The sequence below is a fragment of the Leucoraja erinacea genome, chromosome 7 (genome assembly GCF_028641065.1).
Source record: "Leucoraja erinacea ecotype New England chromosome 7, Leri_hhj_1, whole genome shotgun sequence".
Taxonomy (NCBI): Eukaryota; Metazoa; Chordata; class Chondrichthyes; order Rajiformes; family Rajidae; genus Leucoraja; species Leucoraja erinaceus.
In genome coordinates, this window is record NC_073383.1 from 55,620,864 (window position 1) to 55,637,836 (window position 16,973).

Sequence of the window (16,973 nt, forward strand, 5' to 3'; positions counted from 1 at the left end):
GGCAGTTGTATAGGGCTCTGGTAAGACCACATCTGGAGTATTGTGTACAGTTTTGGTCTCCTAATTTGAGGAAGGACATCCTTGTGATTGAGGCAGTGCAGCGTAGGTTCAAGAGATTGACCCCTGGGATGGCGGGACTGTCATATGAGGAAAGATTGAAAAGACTAGGCTTGTATTCACTGGAGTTTAGAAGGATGAGGGGATATCTTATAGGACCATATACAATTATAAAATAGGACTGGCAAAATGTTCCCAATGTTGGGCGTGTTCAGAACCAGTGGTCACAGTCTTAGAATAAAGGGAAGGCCATTTAAGACTGAGGTGAGAAAAAACTTTTCACCCACAGTTGTGAATTTGTGGAACTCACTGCCACAGAGGGCAGTGGAGGCCAAATCACTGGATGGATTTAAGAGAGAGTTAGATAGAGCTCTAGGGGCTAGTGGAATCAAGGGATATGGGGAGAAAAAGGCACAGGTTATTGATTGGGGACGATCAGCCATAATCACAATGAATGGCGGTGCTGGCTCGAAGGGCCAAATGGCTTCCTCCTGCACCTATTTTCTATGTTTCCATGTTTCTAAATAAGAAATGTAGTGCACAGTTATTTCTTGCCGCACTCTGTTTAAAGGCGATTTCAGGTTTAAGATAGACACAACAGCTAGAGTAACTCAGCGGATTAGGCAGCATCTCTGGAGAAAAATAATAGGTGACATTTTGGGTCGACACTTCTTCAGAATGAGAGTCAGGGGACAGGGAAACGAGATATATAGACAGTGATATAGAGAAATAGAACAAATGAATGAAAGACGCAAGAACTAACGATGATCAAGGAAAGGTGGAGCCTACAATGGTCTGTGCTGTGGGGACAGGTGGTAATGACTGATACTGACTGAAAAATAGACTAGAACTGTAAATGAGTGTCCCTGATGTGAATGCTGGATAATTCATGAGTTTATGCTGTGTTCATGAACTTGGGAAAGATCTCTGCCTGGAGTTACACATTCAAGCAGGAGTCCAAACGTTGCTGACAATTACAAAAAAATGCTGGCAGTCCTCTGCAGAAACTCAGGTATTTTCAGTGAATTTTACCGCATTGTTTTCAAACAACCTGCATGGCTTAAAAGGGATTTACTTGCATAGTAACGGGATGGAGAAACTAGTTGAAATGAGTTAATATGAAGCAGAAAAGGTCAAGAGAAGATTTGACAGGCAAGCACAAATCATGAAGCACTTTTACAGAGTGATTTAGGAGAAAATGTTTTCTGAAGCAAAAGCACATGTAAACAGAAATTATAGAGATTGGCAAAAACAAAGGTAGCACAAAAACATTTACATAACGAATTGTTACGGTCAGGAATGTATAGGAAGAAAGAATTAGAGCTTTCAGCTTTCAAAAGGAATTATTAGAATGGTTGGGGCGAGGGACTCAAATAGAGAAAGCTAGTTGACAGAATGGGAGGCAGGAAGCAGAAAAGGGAAGCACTCGGGCACAAGAGGAGAAAGAAAAAAAAGGAAATAAACAGAGAATAAGAGGCGGGGGGTTTCTTAAATGTGCATATTTTAATGCTAGGAGCATTGTAAGAAAGGTGGATGAGCTTAGAGTCTGGATAGACACCTGGAAGTATGATGTTGTAGCGATCAGTGAAACATGGTTGCAGGAGGGCTGTGATTGGAAACTAAATATTCCAGGATTTTGTTGCTTCAGGTGTGATAGAATTGGAGGGGCAAGAGGTGGAGGTGTTGCATTACTAGTCAGGGAAGATATTACAGCAGTGCTTTGGCAGGATAGATTGGAGGGCTCATCTAGGGAGGCTATTTGGGTGGAACTGAGAAGTGGGAAAGGGGTAGCGACACTTATAGGGGTGTATTATAGACTGCCAAATGGGGATCGAGAATTGGAAGAGCAAATATGTAAGGAGATAGCAGATATTAGTAGTAAGCACAAAGTAGTGATTGTGGGAGATTTCAACTTTCCACACTGGGAAACACATTCGGTAAATGGGCTGGATGGTTTGGAGTTTGTAAAATGTGTGCAGGATAGTTTTTTGCAGCAATACATAGAGGTACCTACTAGAGGAGGGGCAGTGTTGGACCTCCTGTTAGGAAATGAGACGGGACAGGTGGCGGAGGTGTGCGTTGGGGAGCACTTCGGGTCCAGTGATCACAATACCATTAGTTTCAATATAATTATGGAGAGGGTCAGAACTGGACCTAGAGTTGAGATTTTTGATTGGAGAAAGGCTAACTTTGATGGGATGCGAAATGATTTAAAAGGAGTGAACTGGGACATTTTGTTTTATGGGAAGGATGTAGAAGAGAAATGGAGGACATTTAAAGTGGAAATTTTAAGAGTACAGATCTTTATGTTCCTGTTCGGTTGAAAGGAAACAGTAAAAAGTGGAAAGGGCCCTGGTTTTCAAGGGAAATTGGACATCTTGTTTGGAAAAAGAGGGAGATCTACAATAATTATAGGCAGCATGAAGTAAATGAGGTGCTTGAGGAGTATAAGGAATGTAAAAAGAATCTTAAGAAAAAAATTAAAAAAGCTAAAAGAAGACATGAGGTTGCTTTGGCAAGTAAGGTGAAAGTAAATCCAAAGGGTTTCTACAGCTATATTAATAGCAAAAGGATAACGAGGGATAAAATTGGTCCATTGGAGAGACAGAGTGGATAGTTATCTGCAGAGCCAAAAGAGATGGGGGAGATATTGAACAATTTATTTTCGTCGGTATTCACCAAGGAGAAGGATATTGAATTATGTGAGGTAAGGGAAACTAGTAGAGTAGCTATGGATACTATGAGGTTCAAAGTAAAAGAAGTACTGACACTTTTGAAAAATATAAAAGTGGATAAGTCTCCAGGTCCTGACAGGATATTCCCTAGGACATTGAGGGAAGTTAGTGTAGAAATAGCCGGGGCTATGACAGAAATATTTCAATGTCATTAGAAACGGAATAGTCCCCGAGGATTGGCGTACTGCGCATGTTGTTCCATTGTTTAAAAAGGGTTCTAAGAGTAAACCTAGCAATTATAGGCCTGTTAGTTTGACTTCAGTGGTGGGCAAATTAATGGAAAAGATACTTAGAGATAATATATATAAGCATCTGGATAAACAGGGTCTGATTAGGAACAGTCAGCATGGATTTGTGCCTGGAAGGTCATGTTTGACTAATCTTCTTGAATTTTTTGAAGAGGTTACTAGGGAAATTGACGAGGGTAAAGCAGTGGATGTTGTCTATATGGACTTTAGTAAGGCCTTTGACAAGGTTCCTCATGGAAGGTTGGTTAAGAAGGTTCAACTGTTGGGTATAAATGCAGGAATAGCAAGATGGATTCAACAGTGGCTGAATGGGAGAAGCCAGAGGGTAATGGTGGATGGCTGTTTATCGGGTTGGAGGCAGGTGACTAGTGGGGTGCCTCAGGGATCTGTGTTGGGTCCTTTGTTGTTTGTCATGTACATCAATGATCTGGATGAAGGTGTGGTAAATTGGATTAGTAAGTATGCAGATGATACCAAGATAGGGGGTGTTGTGGATAATGAAAAGGATTTCCAAAGTCTACAGAGTGATTTAGGCCATTTGGAAGAATGGGCTGAAAGATGGCAGATGGAGTTTAATGCTGATAAATGTGAGGTACTACACCTTGGCAGGACAAATCAAAATAGGACGTACATGGTAAATGGTAGGGAATTGAAGAATACAGTTGAACAGAGGGATCTGGGAATAACCGTGCATAGTTCCTTGAAGGTGGAATCTCATATAGATAGGGTGGTAAAGAAAGCTTTTGGTATGCTAGCCTTTAATGTAATGGATGTAATTTAAAATTGTACAAGGCATTGGTGAGACCAAATCTGGAGTATGGTGTACAATTTTGGTCTCCCAATTATACGAAGGATGTCAACAAAATAGAGAGAGTACAGAGGCGATTTACTAGAATGTTGCCTGGGTTTCAACAACTAAGTTACAGAGAAAAGTTAGGTCTTTATTCTCTGGAGTGCAGAAGGTTAAGGGTGGACTTGATAGAGGTCTTTAAAATGATGAGAGGGATAGACAGAGTTGATGTGGATCAGCTTTTCCCTTTGAGAATAGGGAAGATTCAAACAAGAGGACATGACTTCAGAATTAAGGGACAGAAGTTTAGGGGTAACACGAGGGGGAACTTCTTTACGCAGAGAGTGGTAGCGGTGTGGAATGAGCTTCCAGTGGAAGTGGTGGAGGCAGGTTTGTTGGTATCATTTAAAAATAAATTGGATAGGCATATGGATGAGAAGGGAATGGAGGGTTATGGTATGAGTGCAGGCAGGTGGGACTAAGGGAAAAAAGTTGTTCGGCACGGACTTGTAGGGCCGAGATGGCCTGTTTCCGTGCTGTAATTGTTATATGGTTATATAGACATTAAAAAGGAAATTATTTGCAGGAGTATGAAGAAACAGCAGCAGAATGGTTAGATGCTGGTTAACACTAAAGATGAACACAAAGGAACACAAATCTCTGGAGAAAAGGAATAGGTGAAGTTTTAGGTCGTCCCTTCTTCAAACTGAGAGTCGGGGAGAGCGAAACTAGAGGTATGAAAAGTTACATGACAAATTAGATCCGACACCGATGGCCAAAGGGCCCAGAATGGTCCATTGTTGGCTGTGGAGGAGGTGATTATGAGGGAAACAGTAAAACTAGCAGGACAATCAGGGTGGGGGAGGGATGGAGAGAGAGGGAATGCAAGGGTTACTTGAAAATAGAGAAATAAATATTCATACCACTGTTCAAGCAAATGACGTGCTGTTCCTCCATCAAACAGACAGCTTTATCAAATAAGTAGCAAAGTTTGATAGATCAAATTCCTATTTTCTATGCTGTATTAACCAATGATAACATGATGTCAATCCGTTAGCATAGATATGAGTTTATTTAGACACAGAGGTTGCAGATGCTGGAATCTTGAGCAATAAAAAAGTGGCAAAGGAATTTAGCAGGCCAGTCAGCATCTGTGCAGGGAAAATGGACAAGAAATATTTCTGGTCCGATTGATGGAGTAGAGGAGAGAAAAAAATGCAAAGAGGTGAGGAGAAGGGTTGGGGCAAAACTGGCAAGAAATGGGTGGATTCAGGTGAAAGGGGATGATTGGCACTTGGGTAAAGATAATAACAAAGGCCAGGGGTAAGATGGGAAATGGAGATGGAGAGGAAAGTCTTCTGTAGGTATGTTAATAATGCCTGGATTTTCAGAATGCATTTGATTAACTCTGACACAAAAATCTGCTGAGAAATATTGAGGCTGATGAAACTGATGAATCAGCAGCTGCATGTATGATTAAAGGAAGGAAGCAAATAATCAAGGTAAACTCGTTTTTTTTCATCTGATAGGATGAAGTGTGTTCTGGAACCAGTATTTGTTTTTATATATTACTGACTTCAGCATAGTCATAGATCAAACAGAGTAGAAACAGGCCCTTTGGCCCAACTCATCCATAGTGACCAAGATGCTCCATCTAAGCTAATCCCACACCTGCATTTGGCCCATATCCTTCTAAAACCTTCCTATACAAGTGCCTGTCCAATACTTAATGAAATATTGTTATTGTAACTGCCTCAACTACCCCCACTGGAAGTTTATTCCATAAACCCACCACTGCCTGTGTGGAAAAAGTTGCCCTTCAGGTTCCCATTAAATCTTTCCCCTCGCACTTTAAACTTGCGTCCTCTAGTTCTTGATTCCCCTACCTTGGGGAAAAAAGACTGTGCATTCACCCTAATAACTCCCCTCCAGGATTTCCACCTATGTCAGGCCGCTGTCTGATCCCGACGGCCACTCGCAGCCACCCGAGCTACTTTCCTTCCCGCCCACAATGTGGTGGCTCTGCGCCCGGAGCACCGCTGCAGCGGTGAGTGAGTGAGTTGCTGGCATGATCCCCGACCCCCTCCTTCTCAACGCTCCTGCCCTCCCCGCAACTTTACCCCTGGCGGCCCAGCCAAGTTTGTACTTTGTGCAGCCCAGGCCTTGCTGACCCAGACCAGACTCTCCACATGCTGTGGAAAGGAACTCTCCACCAACTCGTTGGAAAGTTTCTTCTGCATGATGTTGAAGTAAGACCAAATGTATTTTATTCTTTGATATGGGATTGGCACGTTTCTTGATTGTCAGAAACCTGAAATGCACAGCAGAAGGTTAAGAATGGAGTTATTAAAAAAAAAGTTTTACATCTTATTCCAGACCCAACAGCTAATGGAATTTTATAAATTCAGTAACACTTAATTCGAAACACTAAACAACGAAAGTTGACTTATATAATCATTTATTTTCCCAATCTTTTGGTTTAGATTTCATAGGTGCGAATACTGTCATGAATGGGTAGTTTAGAAACAGAAACATTGCATTTTTATTTCTTTACTAGACCAAGTGCCACCCTTTGGGTCCAGTCCGCTCGACACGTGGTTAACCACCCTACACATACACACACTAACCCCACTACCCCCTTGATATTATATTAATATTATTAGTTCGCTCCTTTTACCCCATCCCTCGCCCTAGCCACTCACTCATAACCCCCAACTGCACATGCGATGTATGAAAGAAAGCACTACAATCTCACAATAATAACCATGTCTTGGACCGCTCTCCTTTTTGGAGAACATTGCTACTTCAGTACAGTTGGGTAATATTCAAAGTTGAACTCTTTCAAACGTATGCATGCACAGTAATCTGCAGTTCATTCTCTTGCAAAAACGATGATAATTTGCTGAAAGTTCACAGTAATCATCAATCATACTGTCATGGTTTAATATGGTGTACGATAATCATGTGAGGGTATTTGTATTATTGTTTTGATAGTTAAAACCTCTTGCACTAACCTTCCTCGGAATCTCCCATCACCATGATCCCAGTATGCTCCCTGCCTAGCTAGCCTGAAAGAAAGCACGTGATTGGTCAGTAGGCGTCTGACTCAATGTCAAACGTGCTTTGATTAGACAATTACTACTTGGAAAATTTGAGTTTTTTTCCATATTTTAAAAATACGTACAGGTTTTTTTCTTGGCGGATTTCAGATATGATTTCTAAAATATTTTTACACAAAATGTTATAAATACAGTGTTATACTGTAACAGGAGTGGTGCAGTCCGGAGGCGGCCCTCAGCCGGAGGGTTTAAAAGGCAGGGGTTTGGGTGCCATCTTCCTCTGGTTTCGTCTTCCCTACACCCGGGAGGAATATAATAAAGGTGCTTCTCAAAACATTGGACTTCGTGCCTCCTTTTGAATCCCACGCACCACAACAGGGAGATATGGGATGTGGGTCACGAAATGGAACCAAAAAGCACCTCGGCCCACAGTGTAATTCTTTCAGCAGTGTTTGCCTGCTATGTTGAATTTCTTGCTCCTAGGGTGAAATGTATTTATTTACTATTTATCTTTATGATGACTTTGACCATTCAAATTGGTTTGGTTTTTCTGCACACAGCTTAGACGCAAATCCACCATGGCTCCCCTCGAGGCAACACTCTCACTTGGGAGGGGGGAGGGGTTATGTGGGCAGGGGAGAGGTGCGTGTGAGCAGGGGGTTGAGCGGGGGGTTGTGGAGGGGGGGGGTGGGCTGGGGGAATTGTGGGGGAAGGGGGTGTGGGCAGGGGGGGGGGGTTGTGTGGGAGAGGGGTGCATGGGCGGGGGGGGGGGGGAGTGAGCTCGGAGAAAAGACGGGGAAAGAGCCATGGGGGAGAGAGGGGCATCACGGGTGAGGAGCCAGCGAGGGGGACCAGAGGGGTAGTGGCTGGAATTGGCGGTGTAATGGGGACTCACAGCGGGAGCTGGTCACTGGTCATTCTTCTCCACCGGGATCAGAGTCTCCGCTTTCCGTTTGGTGACATTGGCGACATTGGAGACATCTCTGAGTCCGGGCTGGGCTGGGTCTCCGATGCTCGGCTGGGTCTCTGACTCTGGGCTGGGCTGGGTCTCTGACGCTGGCTGATCGACGCTGGGCTACTCGGGGCTGGGCTGCTCGGGACTGGGCTGCTCGGGACTGGGCTGCTCGGGACTGGGCTGCTCGAGGCTGGGCTGCTTCGGGTCCCTTTGAAAATTGTGCCCGGTTGGAAACCGCCGCCAGCCATCAGTGATGGCGTGATGGGGCAGAAAAGGGGAAGACCGTCATGGTCAGGGCCGGATTTGGAGAGAGGCCCTAAGCTATTTCATTTGTGAGGCCCCCCCCCCCCTCCCAATCCCCCACCCCCACGACTAGAGGACCATGACTACCCGACAGTGACAGTGTGACACTTTTAGATCCCACTGTATGTTGTCATTAAACATTTGGTTTTAAAATACATATTGGATTCACCGCGGAGCAGGTGATGCCTTACCTGGATCGCCGTTTGAAGCTCTGGAGTGTTGGGCCTGCTGCTTCAACATCAGGAAGCTGTGGTTTGCGGAGCTCCCAGCCTCGGGCAACGCTGATTTCAACATCGTGGAGCCCTGCGATCCCTTTGCCGAGGGCCGCCAGCGTGAATCTCCGCCAAGAACAGCCTGTGGACTTCAGGAGCCGCGGTCTCCGGTAGGAAGTGGCCGATTCGGAAGTTCCACAGTTGGGAAATATTTCTTAAAGAATTGTTCCTTATTGACAATTATATTGCAAAACCTGAATCAAATCTGCTTGAAAATGACTAACATAACTAAACAAACAGGTTCACTTTTTAATAAACAACTCACAAAGCAGCTTGGTAGACCAATTCAAAACTTTACTAATTATCAGCCCGATGGAAGTGGCAAGGAAAACAAACCCCAGCCAAGTGAGCAACACAGATGCTTGGCTGTCCTCTCTCCACTTCCCTGAACACAGAATTACATGGTGTTATATATTGTTGAGGCGGTTGATGTCCTGCCGGCAGTTTAAAATAAAATGTTCTAAGGCCAGAAGATGGCCATGAAGGGGGGGCCAAGAGGAGGGCATCCGTTGGAGACCGGGAAAGGGATTATCAATGGGGGCGAGGACTCCTTCCCATGGAAGAACGGTATGAGGCGGAGGCGATGGAAGAAGAGCTCCAAATCGCACGGGCGCGGAACTCATTGAGGTGGGTATGGAGGGGGACAAAGGTGAGGCCTCTGCTGCGGACAAACCGTTCGGCATCTGAGAGGGGGAAGTGAGGGGGGGTTGGTGAACACAGGGCAGGGATGGGGGTTGGGGCTGGAGGAAGGCAGGTGAGTGAACTGAGGCCAAGGCGATGTCTGGTGGGGGGGTGGTCAGGGGGTAGGGGGTTATGAGGACTGTAGTGTGGGTGGGGATGAGCTGAGGTCACATGGTTTGAGGGGAATGGGGAAGACCCAGTGGAACAGCCACAGAGGTTACCAGAGTTGGGGGGGACTAGCATTAGGACCCAGTGCAGTCAAACCCAGGGGAGTGGGAATCTGCAGCGTGGAAACCAAAGATACTAGAGGGCCTCCTCTAGTATCTTTTGTGGAAACTTCAGGCCCGGTGCTGAGTCCAGGCTGCAGGTAAGGTGACGGTCGACGTGCAAAGCGTGGGAGGTCCCGTTGGTCTGTGGGATGGCGAGGTTTCATGGGTTTCTGGTGCGGCAGCAAGGTGGGTCAGCCCCCAGTGCGGCGGCGAATTGGGTAGGCCCCTAGTGTGGCGGTGAGGTGGGTAGGCCCCCAGGTGCGGCGGCGAGGTTCGGCGGGGGAAAAGGGGTAAATAAACAACATACCTTTTGCTTTGTCCTGCACTTCCAATGATCCAAGGATCTGTGGATCAAATTCCTCTCCACAATGAATATATACCTCACCTACATTTTAAACCCTCCCCCCCCCCACACCACCAAAGCCTCCGGAATCGCAAGCACAGCGCCACCGATGGTGGGTTTTATAACAATGCCACTATCGCACAGCGCCACTGATGGTAGGTTTTGTAACAACGCCACTATCTCAAATGTTTTATACACCTTGGTGGAGCGAGCAGAGGCCCCCCTAGATCTCGAGGCCCTAAGCTTAAGCTTGTCTAGCTTATACGTAAATCCAGCTCTGGTCATGGTGAGTGACAGGGGAAGAGACTAATCCGCACGGCGCTGAATGGCAAGAGAAGAGATCGATCTGCGCACACGCGGTTTTTAAGATTTTTTTAACCCTCACTAACTTTTAAAAAATTCAACCGATCAGAACGAAACTTGGTGCAATCGCAGCGTAGGAGAACGGTGAGTGAACTGGTGAAAAATCGTAGCGCTATCGCAAACCGTTTTTGCGCAAATAGAAAGACCGCACAAACCGGAAGATAACAAGATCAGAATTTTAGTTATGTATAGATAGATAGATAAACATATTTTTAAATATGTGAATATTTAGTTCACAATATTTAGTTTTCTTTTATTACTCTTAATTCTAACATTTAATAGATCATTGGTTTTCTTTTATTACTCTTAATTCTAACATTTCATAACTGAAGCACAACCATATAAAATGTTTCTATAATTTGTTTGTGTTAATATTGCACCTTAATGTTTGAGGTTGAAAACAACCTGTTTACATGTTGTTTAACCAATAAATCCTTATCATAATTAAAATATTCTTCATGTTTATCTGTTGGTGATGAACACATAAATTGCAACTCCCTCTATTCTGTACTTTGAACTGTAATGATTATTTACCAGGTTAATTAAATATTATGAGCTGTGATTGGCTGGTGCACAGCTATACCCCTCAAAGGAAGGTAAGATTGAAAAGAGTGAGCTATTGGCCTGCATCAGGAGATCTTGTCACAGTGTCGAATTTTGAAGTCGAATTGCTTGCTGTACAGGAATGAAGATAGACTTACACAGTCACATCTTGCCTAAGGAATGGCCAAATCTGAAGCAGGTAACACTCGAGCTGTATTGTTTTCTGTTTTAAACATTGAACAACCAGGCAAATAAATTCCTGAAGGAACAGATGTATAAATGCGTAAAGAAAAGAAAACAATAACAAGTACCTCAATGAAACCTAATATGAAGTTAAACACTTAGCAGACTTGAAATAACTGGTGATAAAGCATAGGCAAGAATGAAAAAGGCCATTCTAGGTTTAAAGAAATCATCCAAAATAATAAAGATTTGTTCAAAGCCAATAACAGTGAGACTATATAACAGAATTCTAAAGTGTTGACATGAGTTGAATGTGCCACAGACAAGTAACCAGTTTTAAAATGTCCTTATCAAATTCTATCTTTGCTTCCTTGTCCTTTTGGTTGTAAATGCATATGTTGTTTCTGTTTCTAAATTGTACTTTGCACTTCAATCATTGATTTGCAGTTAGTGAAAGTTTACTTGTGCTCTCATCGGTTTCTATGCTGCAGTACTGAAACATGTAAATACTGTGATGCAGTCACATCTCCACGTTATCTGAGAAAAGGTACATTTATTATTGCTCGGGAAATTTAGAATAATGTTGAATCCACGAGAGAATGGAAAACAACTGTCGAGGAAGGCTGAAATGCACTCATGTTGAAAGCTCCTGAAACATCATGTTGATAGCAATGAATAACTTCAAACACAAAAACAGAGAATGCTGAAGCATTCAGTTGAACCGGCAGCATGAGTGGAGAAAGGAACATAATCAACACTTATGAGTCAAGGACCTTTTCTCATTAATGTGAAAGTGAAAAGAAACGCTTGTTTAAATTGCAAAGTGGAAGGAACAAAGGGAATGTTTGTAGAGAGTGCACACCAATAGTGTCAGAGCAGCAATTACTTTAAAACACTGCAGTTGGAACAAAGTGATAGAAGAACAAATTTAAAGATAACAAATCAAAGCAAAAGTACACAGTCACATCTGTGTGATCAATAAAGGATTGCATTCAGATCCTACCTCACGCTTTTAGTTTTCCCTCAAAGACAGCAAACATAGCATTAAGGTATTAATTCATTGGAGATAAAGAACAACAAAATAGGCACTCGATATTCGTATGAGATCAAAAGCTACTTTCAGGAATTAGATTACAAAGTCTGCCGATGTGCATTTTTGCTAACTAACTCTGCTGTTGTTCACATTATCAACAATGCCTGCTATTAGCACACTTCAATGCAAAATAATGATGACATAAGAATGCCACTGCTGCAGGACATTACAATTTTTTCACTTAACTATCCACAAGAGGAAAACAAAAATCATTAATTTTACTGAACATCATTTAATTGCCCTTGGATAAAAGTTTCATTATCACAGAATAGCTTCAAATTTTCAATTTTCTCGGAACAGGAATATTAACCTTTTTGACATCATACTTAAGTTCTCTGGTCATCTCTCTTATTGGTGTAAATGGAGGATATTATAATGGTAGTTCAGTCACGGCACCACCCAAAAATAAGGGAAGGAAGCACATCCCAGTTTTAGATACGAGCGTAATTTTTTTCCATCACACAAACTTGACAGGAAACTGGCTGGCCACTTCCTATATCCAGCCCATGAGTTTTGGTGCATTGCAAATAGATAAAATAAACACTTAGATAATATATTTAAAAAACAGTTGTGTAAACACTGATCACCGGAAAATATTACTGTTTATATTTTAACTTATTAATATATAAATTAAGAATTCATAATCCTATTGTTTAACTGGTTTATCCATTTTGCTCCACAGCTTTAATACCTTGCATTTTATCTTAAAGGCACACTATAAATTGGCAGGGAAGAATTGCAAGAATGTTAAATTTCATGTTAAAATGAAAAGCAAAGTTAAATTTCATGTTAAAATGCAAAGCATGACATTCATGCTGTCCATGATCCACTGGTCCAGAACGAGCCGCCCGATTCCATAAACTGGGTCCATCACTCCAGTCCTCAGCCATCTCCCCCGATCACCTCAAAATCTGACCCATACCAAACCATCTGGCATCTCACATACCACTCCAGTCCTCAAACCACTTCACTGGCTTCTCCATCTCCCACCGACAGATCAGCTCCCCTACAAAATCCCTCCGATCCTCACCCTACAAAGCCCTGGACCCCCACCATCTGCCCCCAGCCCCCCCCCCCCCCCATCCATCTCACTGACCTAAACTTACCTCTCCCCCTACCAACCCGATCATGGTCCCTCAGATCCACATCAGCTGGTGTCTCCTCTCCATCCACAAGTCGCCCGAACCTCCGCAGTTTTGGGGACAGAACCTTCTCCAGGGCAGCTCCCAGGCTCTGGAACTCCCTCCCCCAACTGATCCACAATTCCGTGTCCCTCACCATCTTCCAGTCCCGCCTCAAGACCCATCTCTTCACCTCTGCCTATCCTTAGCCCCACGTGCCGTCCCTTTTCATCTGTGCATTAATTGCCTCATACTGTGTTTTGTATTGAATTCTGTATTTACTTTGTGTACTAGTCATGTCTCTACTATTTATTTCATTCCTCTTACATGTTTTTCTTCTACCTGCTAAATTTTTGTAAGGTGTCCTTGAGACTCTTGAAAGGCGCCCATGAATAAAATTTATTATTATTATTATTATTCATTGAAAAATATCAGCATTCTCCCAAGTAGGAAATGCTGAAAATTCAGAAGCAGAAAGCTTCTGTGGCAAAATAAATTAAGTTGAGCACTTTTGTTTTATTTCAAGAAAGAGAATGATAGTTGAGAGGAGCAGTGAAATTCTAGCTAAGGGCCTGTACATCCGACGGCTGTAGCGGCGACAACGGAGGGTTCATGGCCGCAACCACAGATGAACAAAGGAGGAGGACTGACTGAACTTTGTTGCCTTCCACCACAGTGAAGAATGCCGTGGTGGATGCTTATGTTAAATTCTATTGTGTATTGTGTGGGGTTTTTCAAGTGTATCGCTGCATGGCAAATTCATTTCACTGCACCTTCGTTGGTGCATGTGACAAATAAATTTGACTTTGACTTTGACTTTTTGACTTTGAAATACATACCACCCTCTCCATAATAAAATATAACCCTGCCTCGTGAGTCTTTTTTTAATCCCCACATCTTAAAACCTATGCCCTCTGGTTTTAGGCAGCCCTACCTTGGGAAAAGGATACTGGGCCTTATGTATTCCCCACATGATTGTATCTACTTTTATAAGGACACCCCACAGACTCATAGGCTGTAAAGGAAGAAAAGGGTCCTCGTTTATCCTGCCTGTCTTAACAACTGAAACAATCCAGACCCAGTAACATCCTGGTAAATCGTTTTGCCACCCATTTTAGTTGAATGAAGTTTGTTCTAGAACAGGATAACCAGAACAGCATACAGTAATCCAAATACCACTATATTGTACATGATGTCCCCACAGTCTGAAGCAAAGTCCAGACCTGAAACATCGCCTATCCATGTTCTCCAAGGATGCTACCTGACCCATTGAGCATTTTGTGTCTTTCCTATTGCACTCAATACTTGGAGATGACTATAATTTCACATCAATGATGTTTCATTTTCTTTGCTCTAATACTGTACTTGACACAACAGGGAAGTGTTAAGCTTAACATACCCGGAGGTTCTAGTGCACCCAAATGGGCATATCTGTCCTCGCATTGTCCAATGAAGTATCCTGATCTTCTGCAGGCTTCCCAGGTCATAGGCTCGCAGATGCAGCTTGGTTAAAGATTTTTGGGGTAATGCAAGACCTCTTTTAATATTGAAGCAAGATTCCTGTTGGGACGATAATTCTAATGTTTCCAAACAAAACAGCAATTACAGTTCAATAACAATCAGTGAATTTAGAGCATTTTGGGGCATTATGAAATTTTAATGAAACCATATAATTAAAAGTGATTTCTATCTGTATGTAACCAGACTTTCTCTTTTGCCAGAGATATGGATATGAAGGTTGGATCCAACTTCACCATCACTGCAAGGTATAGTTATTCTAATTCTAAGAGTGATGGATGATTGATTGCAGGAATTCTGATATGAGATATAAAATTGCAGCTTTGCTCCATTTTTTTAATCTCCTTGATTGTATTGAAAGTATTTTTGGTTGTGTTTTCTTGTTTAATTGTGGGTTTTTTTGTTATTTACTCTGTTGCTCTTCTTGATCCTGCTGTCCAAAGGCAATCATCTGTTTTTTGCAAGAAGTCCCGTTAGAATCTTGTCTGCAATCTCATTCATACTGTTTCATCACCAGCCCAGGATGGAGATTAAGCCAAAAAAGACATTGGTACAGTGTACATTTTGAATATCCATAGGACAGGATAGACTCGGCTTGTATTCGCTAGAATTTAGAAGATTGAGGGGGGATCTTATAGAAACTTACAAAATTCTTAAGGGGTTGGACAGGCTAAATGCAGGAAGATTGTTCCCGATGTTGGGGAAGTCCAGAACAAGGAGTCACAGTTTAAGGATAAGGGTGAAATCTTTTTTCACACAGAGAGTGGTGAATCTCTGCCACAGAAGGTAGTTGAGGCCAGTTAATTGGCTATATTTAAGAGGGAATTAGATGTGACCCTTGTGGCTAAAGGGATCAGGGGGTATGGAGAGAAGGTAGGTACAGGATACTGAGTTGGATGATCAGCCATGATCATATTGAATGGCGGTGCAGGCTCGAAGGGCCGCATGGCCTACTCCTGCACCTATTTTCTATGTTTCTATGTTTCTATGACAGTCAGGTACACATACATAAACATTTAATTGCATAAACCTGAAAGAAAAAGAGTCTTACAGTTTTTTTCCTTCTGGAGAGAAACACAGTAACTACGCTTTTCAGGTCATTTTGCATCACACTGGAAATTGGATTTAGGTTTAGATTTATTATTGTCACATTCTGGCCAGAATCACTGATACACAGAGCCGTCTGTACTCCCCTGTCCCCTGTCTGTCCATCAATGTTCTGTCAATTGGGTGTGGATGTGCAGTGTTACCAAGGAGCTACAAGGCTGGCCTGTCCTGGGGGAATTTACCTGGGTTCTCCCAGTAAACTGGACAATTACAGGTGGTCCAGGAATCCATGACAGGCTGGTCAGTATAAGAATGGACAGAGGCTCCATCGTCTGTACTCTCTGAGGATATCCGCTCTTTCACTGTCTATCAGTAAATGCTGCAGATGTTCCCTTTCTAATGTTGCTGGACTGGCCAGTGCCTTTCCACTTGTCACTTTAATTCCATGTTTCATCTATCTTGTTGTGTTGTATGACTATTGGCAGACAAATTTTCATCCTGAGATAAATAAAGACTATCATATCGTAATGTATCAAATGTCCATGAGATGTCAAAAGACTCCACATGAACACAGAATAGGATCAAAATGCTTCAACGACATCTCTTAACCAATTACAACAAAAGATTTTCAAATCCCCTCTGGGAATGATTGAAGTTTGACAAGGGGAGACAACAGTCGCTGGCACCCAGCATGAATACCCACCCATTGTACCCTTTTGAGTGCTCAGGGTTTCTAAGTCACAATAGCTCGACTACTAATTGCCTAAATTCAACATGCCATCACAATATAACAATACAGACTCTTACATTAAAATGTGCTGTTTACAAAAAGGGAGAAGCAAAAATGATGAAAGATGGTAACGTCTTCAGAGTCATACAAGAAAACTGCTGGGATCCACAAGTACGAATTCAAGATATGGATCAGTCAGGTAAGTAGGTCTCATTTTCTGGCTGTTTCACCATGTGTCAATCTGGATGACAATTAGAGGTGGAACCATCATGCCGTGCTGGTATTTATTATGAAAAATATTTGAAAGGCTGATGAATTGGGGATGACTGTGAAGTGACATACTATGAAAGACAGATTTCCAGTTCAATAACCACTACAAATTTATAGTCTTACCAGCCTGTTCCTACTGTAAAATATAAATTTGCTTTGAATCTCTAGAATACAATTTTTGAACCTATCAAACATTGAATAAGTTTATAATTTGGTCTGTTAGCAAGTGCATTGTGAAGGTGGGCTAGAGAGGAATGTAATGGTCGGGTCGTGGAATAGGTGTCGTGTTACTGGTGTCTGGTAGCAAATGGATGGTGCATTGTATAGAGAAGATCTATTCATGATGTTCCAGCCATTGCAAATGTGCGGCATGTATAGAAGATCAAGTAGCAT

General features: G+C 42.7%; 1 protein-coding gene across 1 annotated transcript in view; it reads left to right on the forward strand.

The window, feature by feature from the left end:
* Nucleotides 1-10,668: 10,668 nt before the first annotated feature.
* acmsd (aminocarboxymuconate semialdehyde decarboxylase) overlaps nt 10,669-16,973 on the forward strand; it is a 38,473-nt gene continuing 32,168 nt past the window's right edge. Inside the window, 3 exon segments of the mRNA XM_055638621.1 lie at nt 10,669-10,817; nt 14,737-14,781; nt 16,413-16,509. Of these exon segments, the coding sequence (XP_055494596.1) occupies nt 10,761-10,817; nt 14,737-14,781; nt 16,413-16,509 (199 nt within the window). The 5' untranslated portion in view covers nt 10,669-10,760.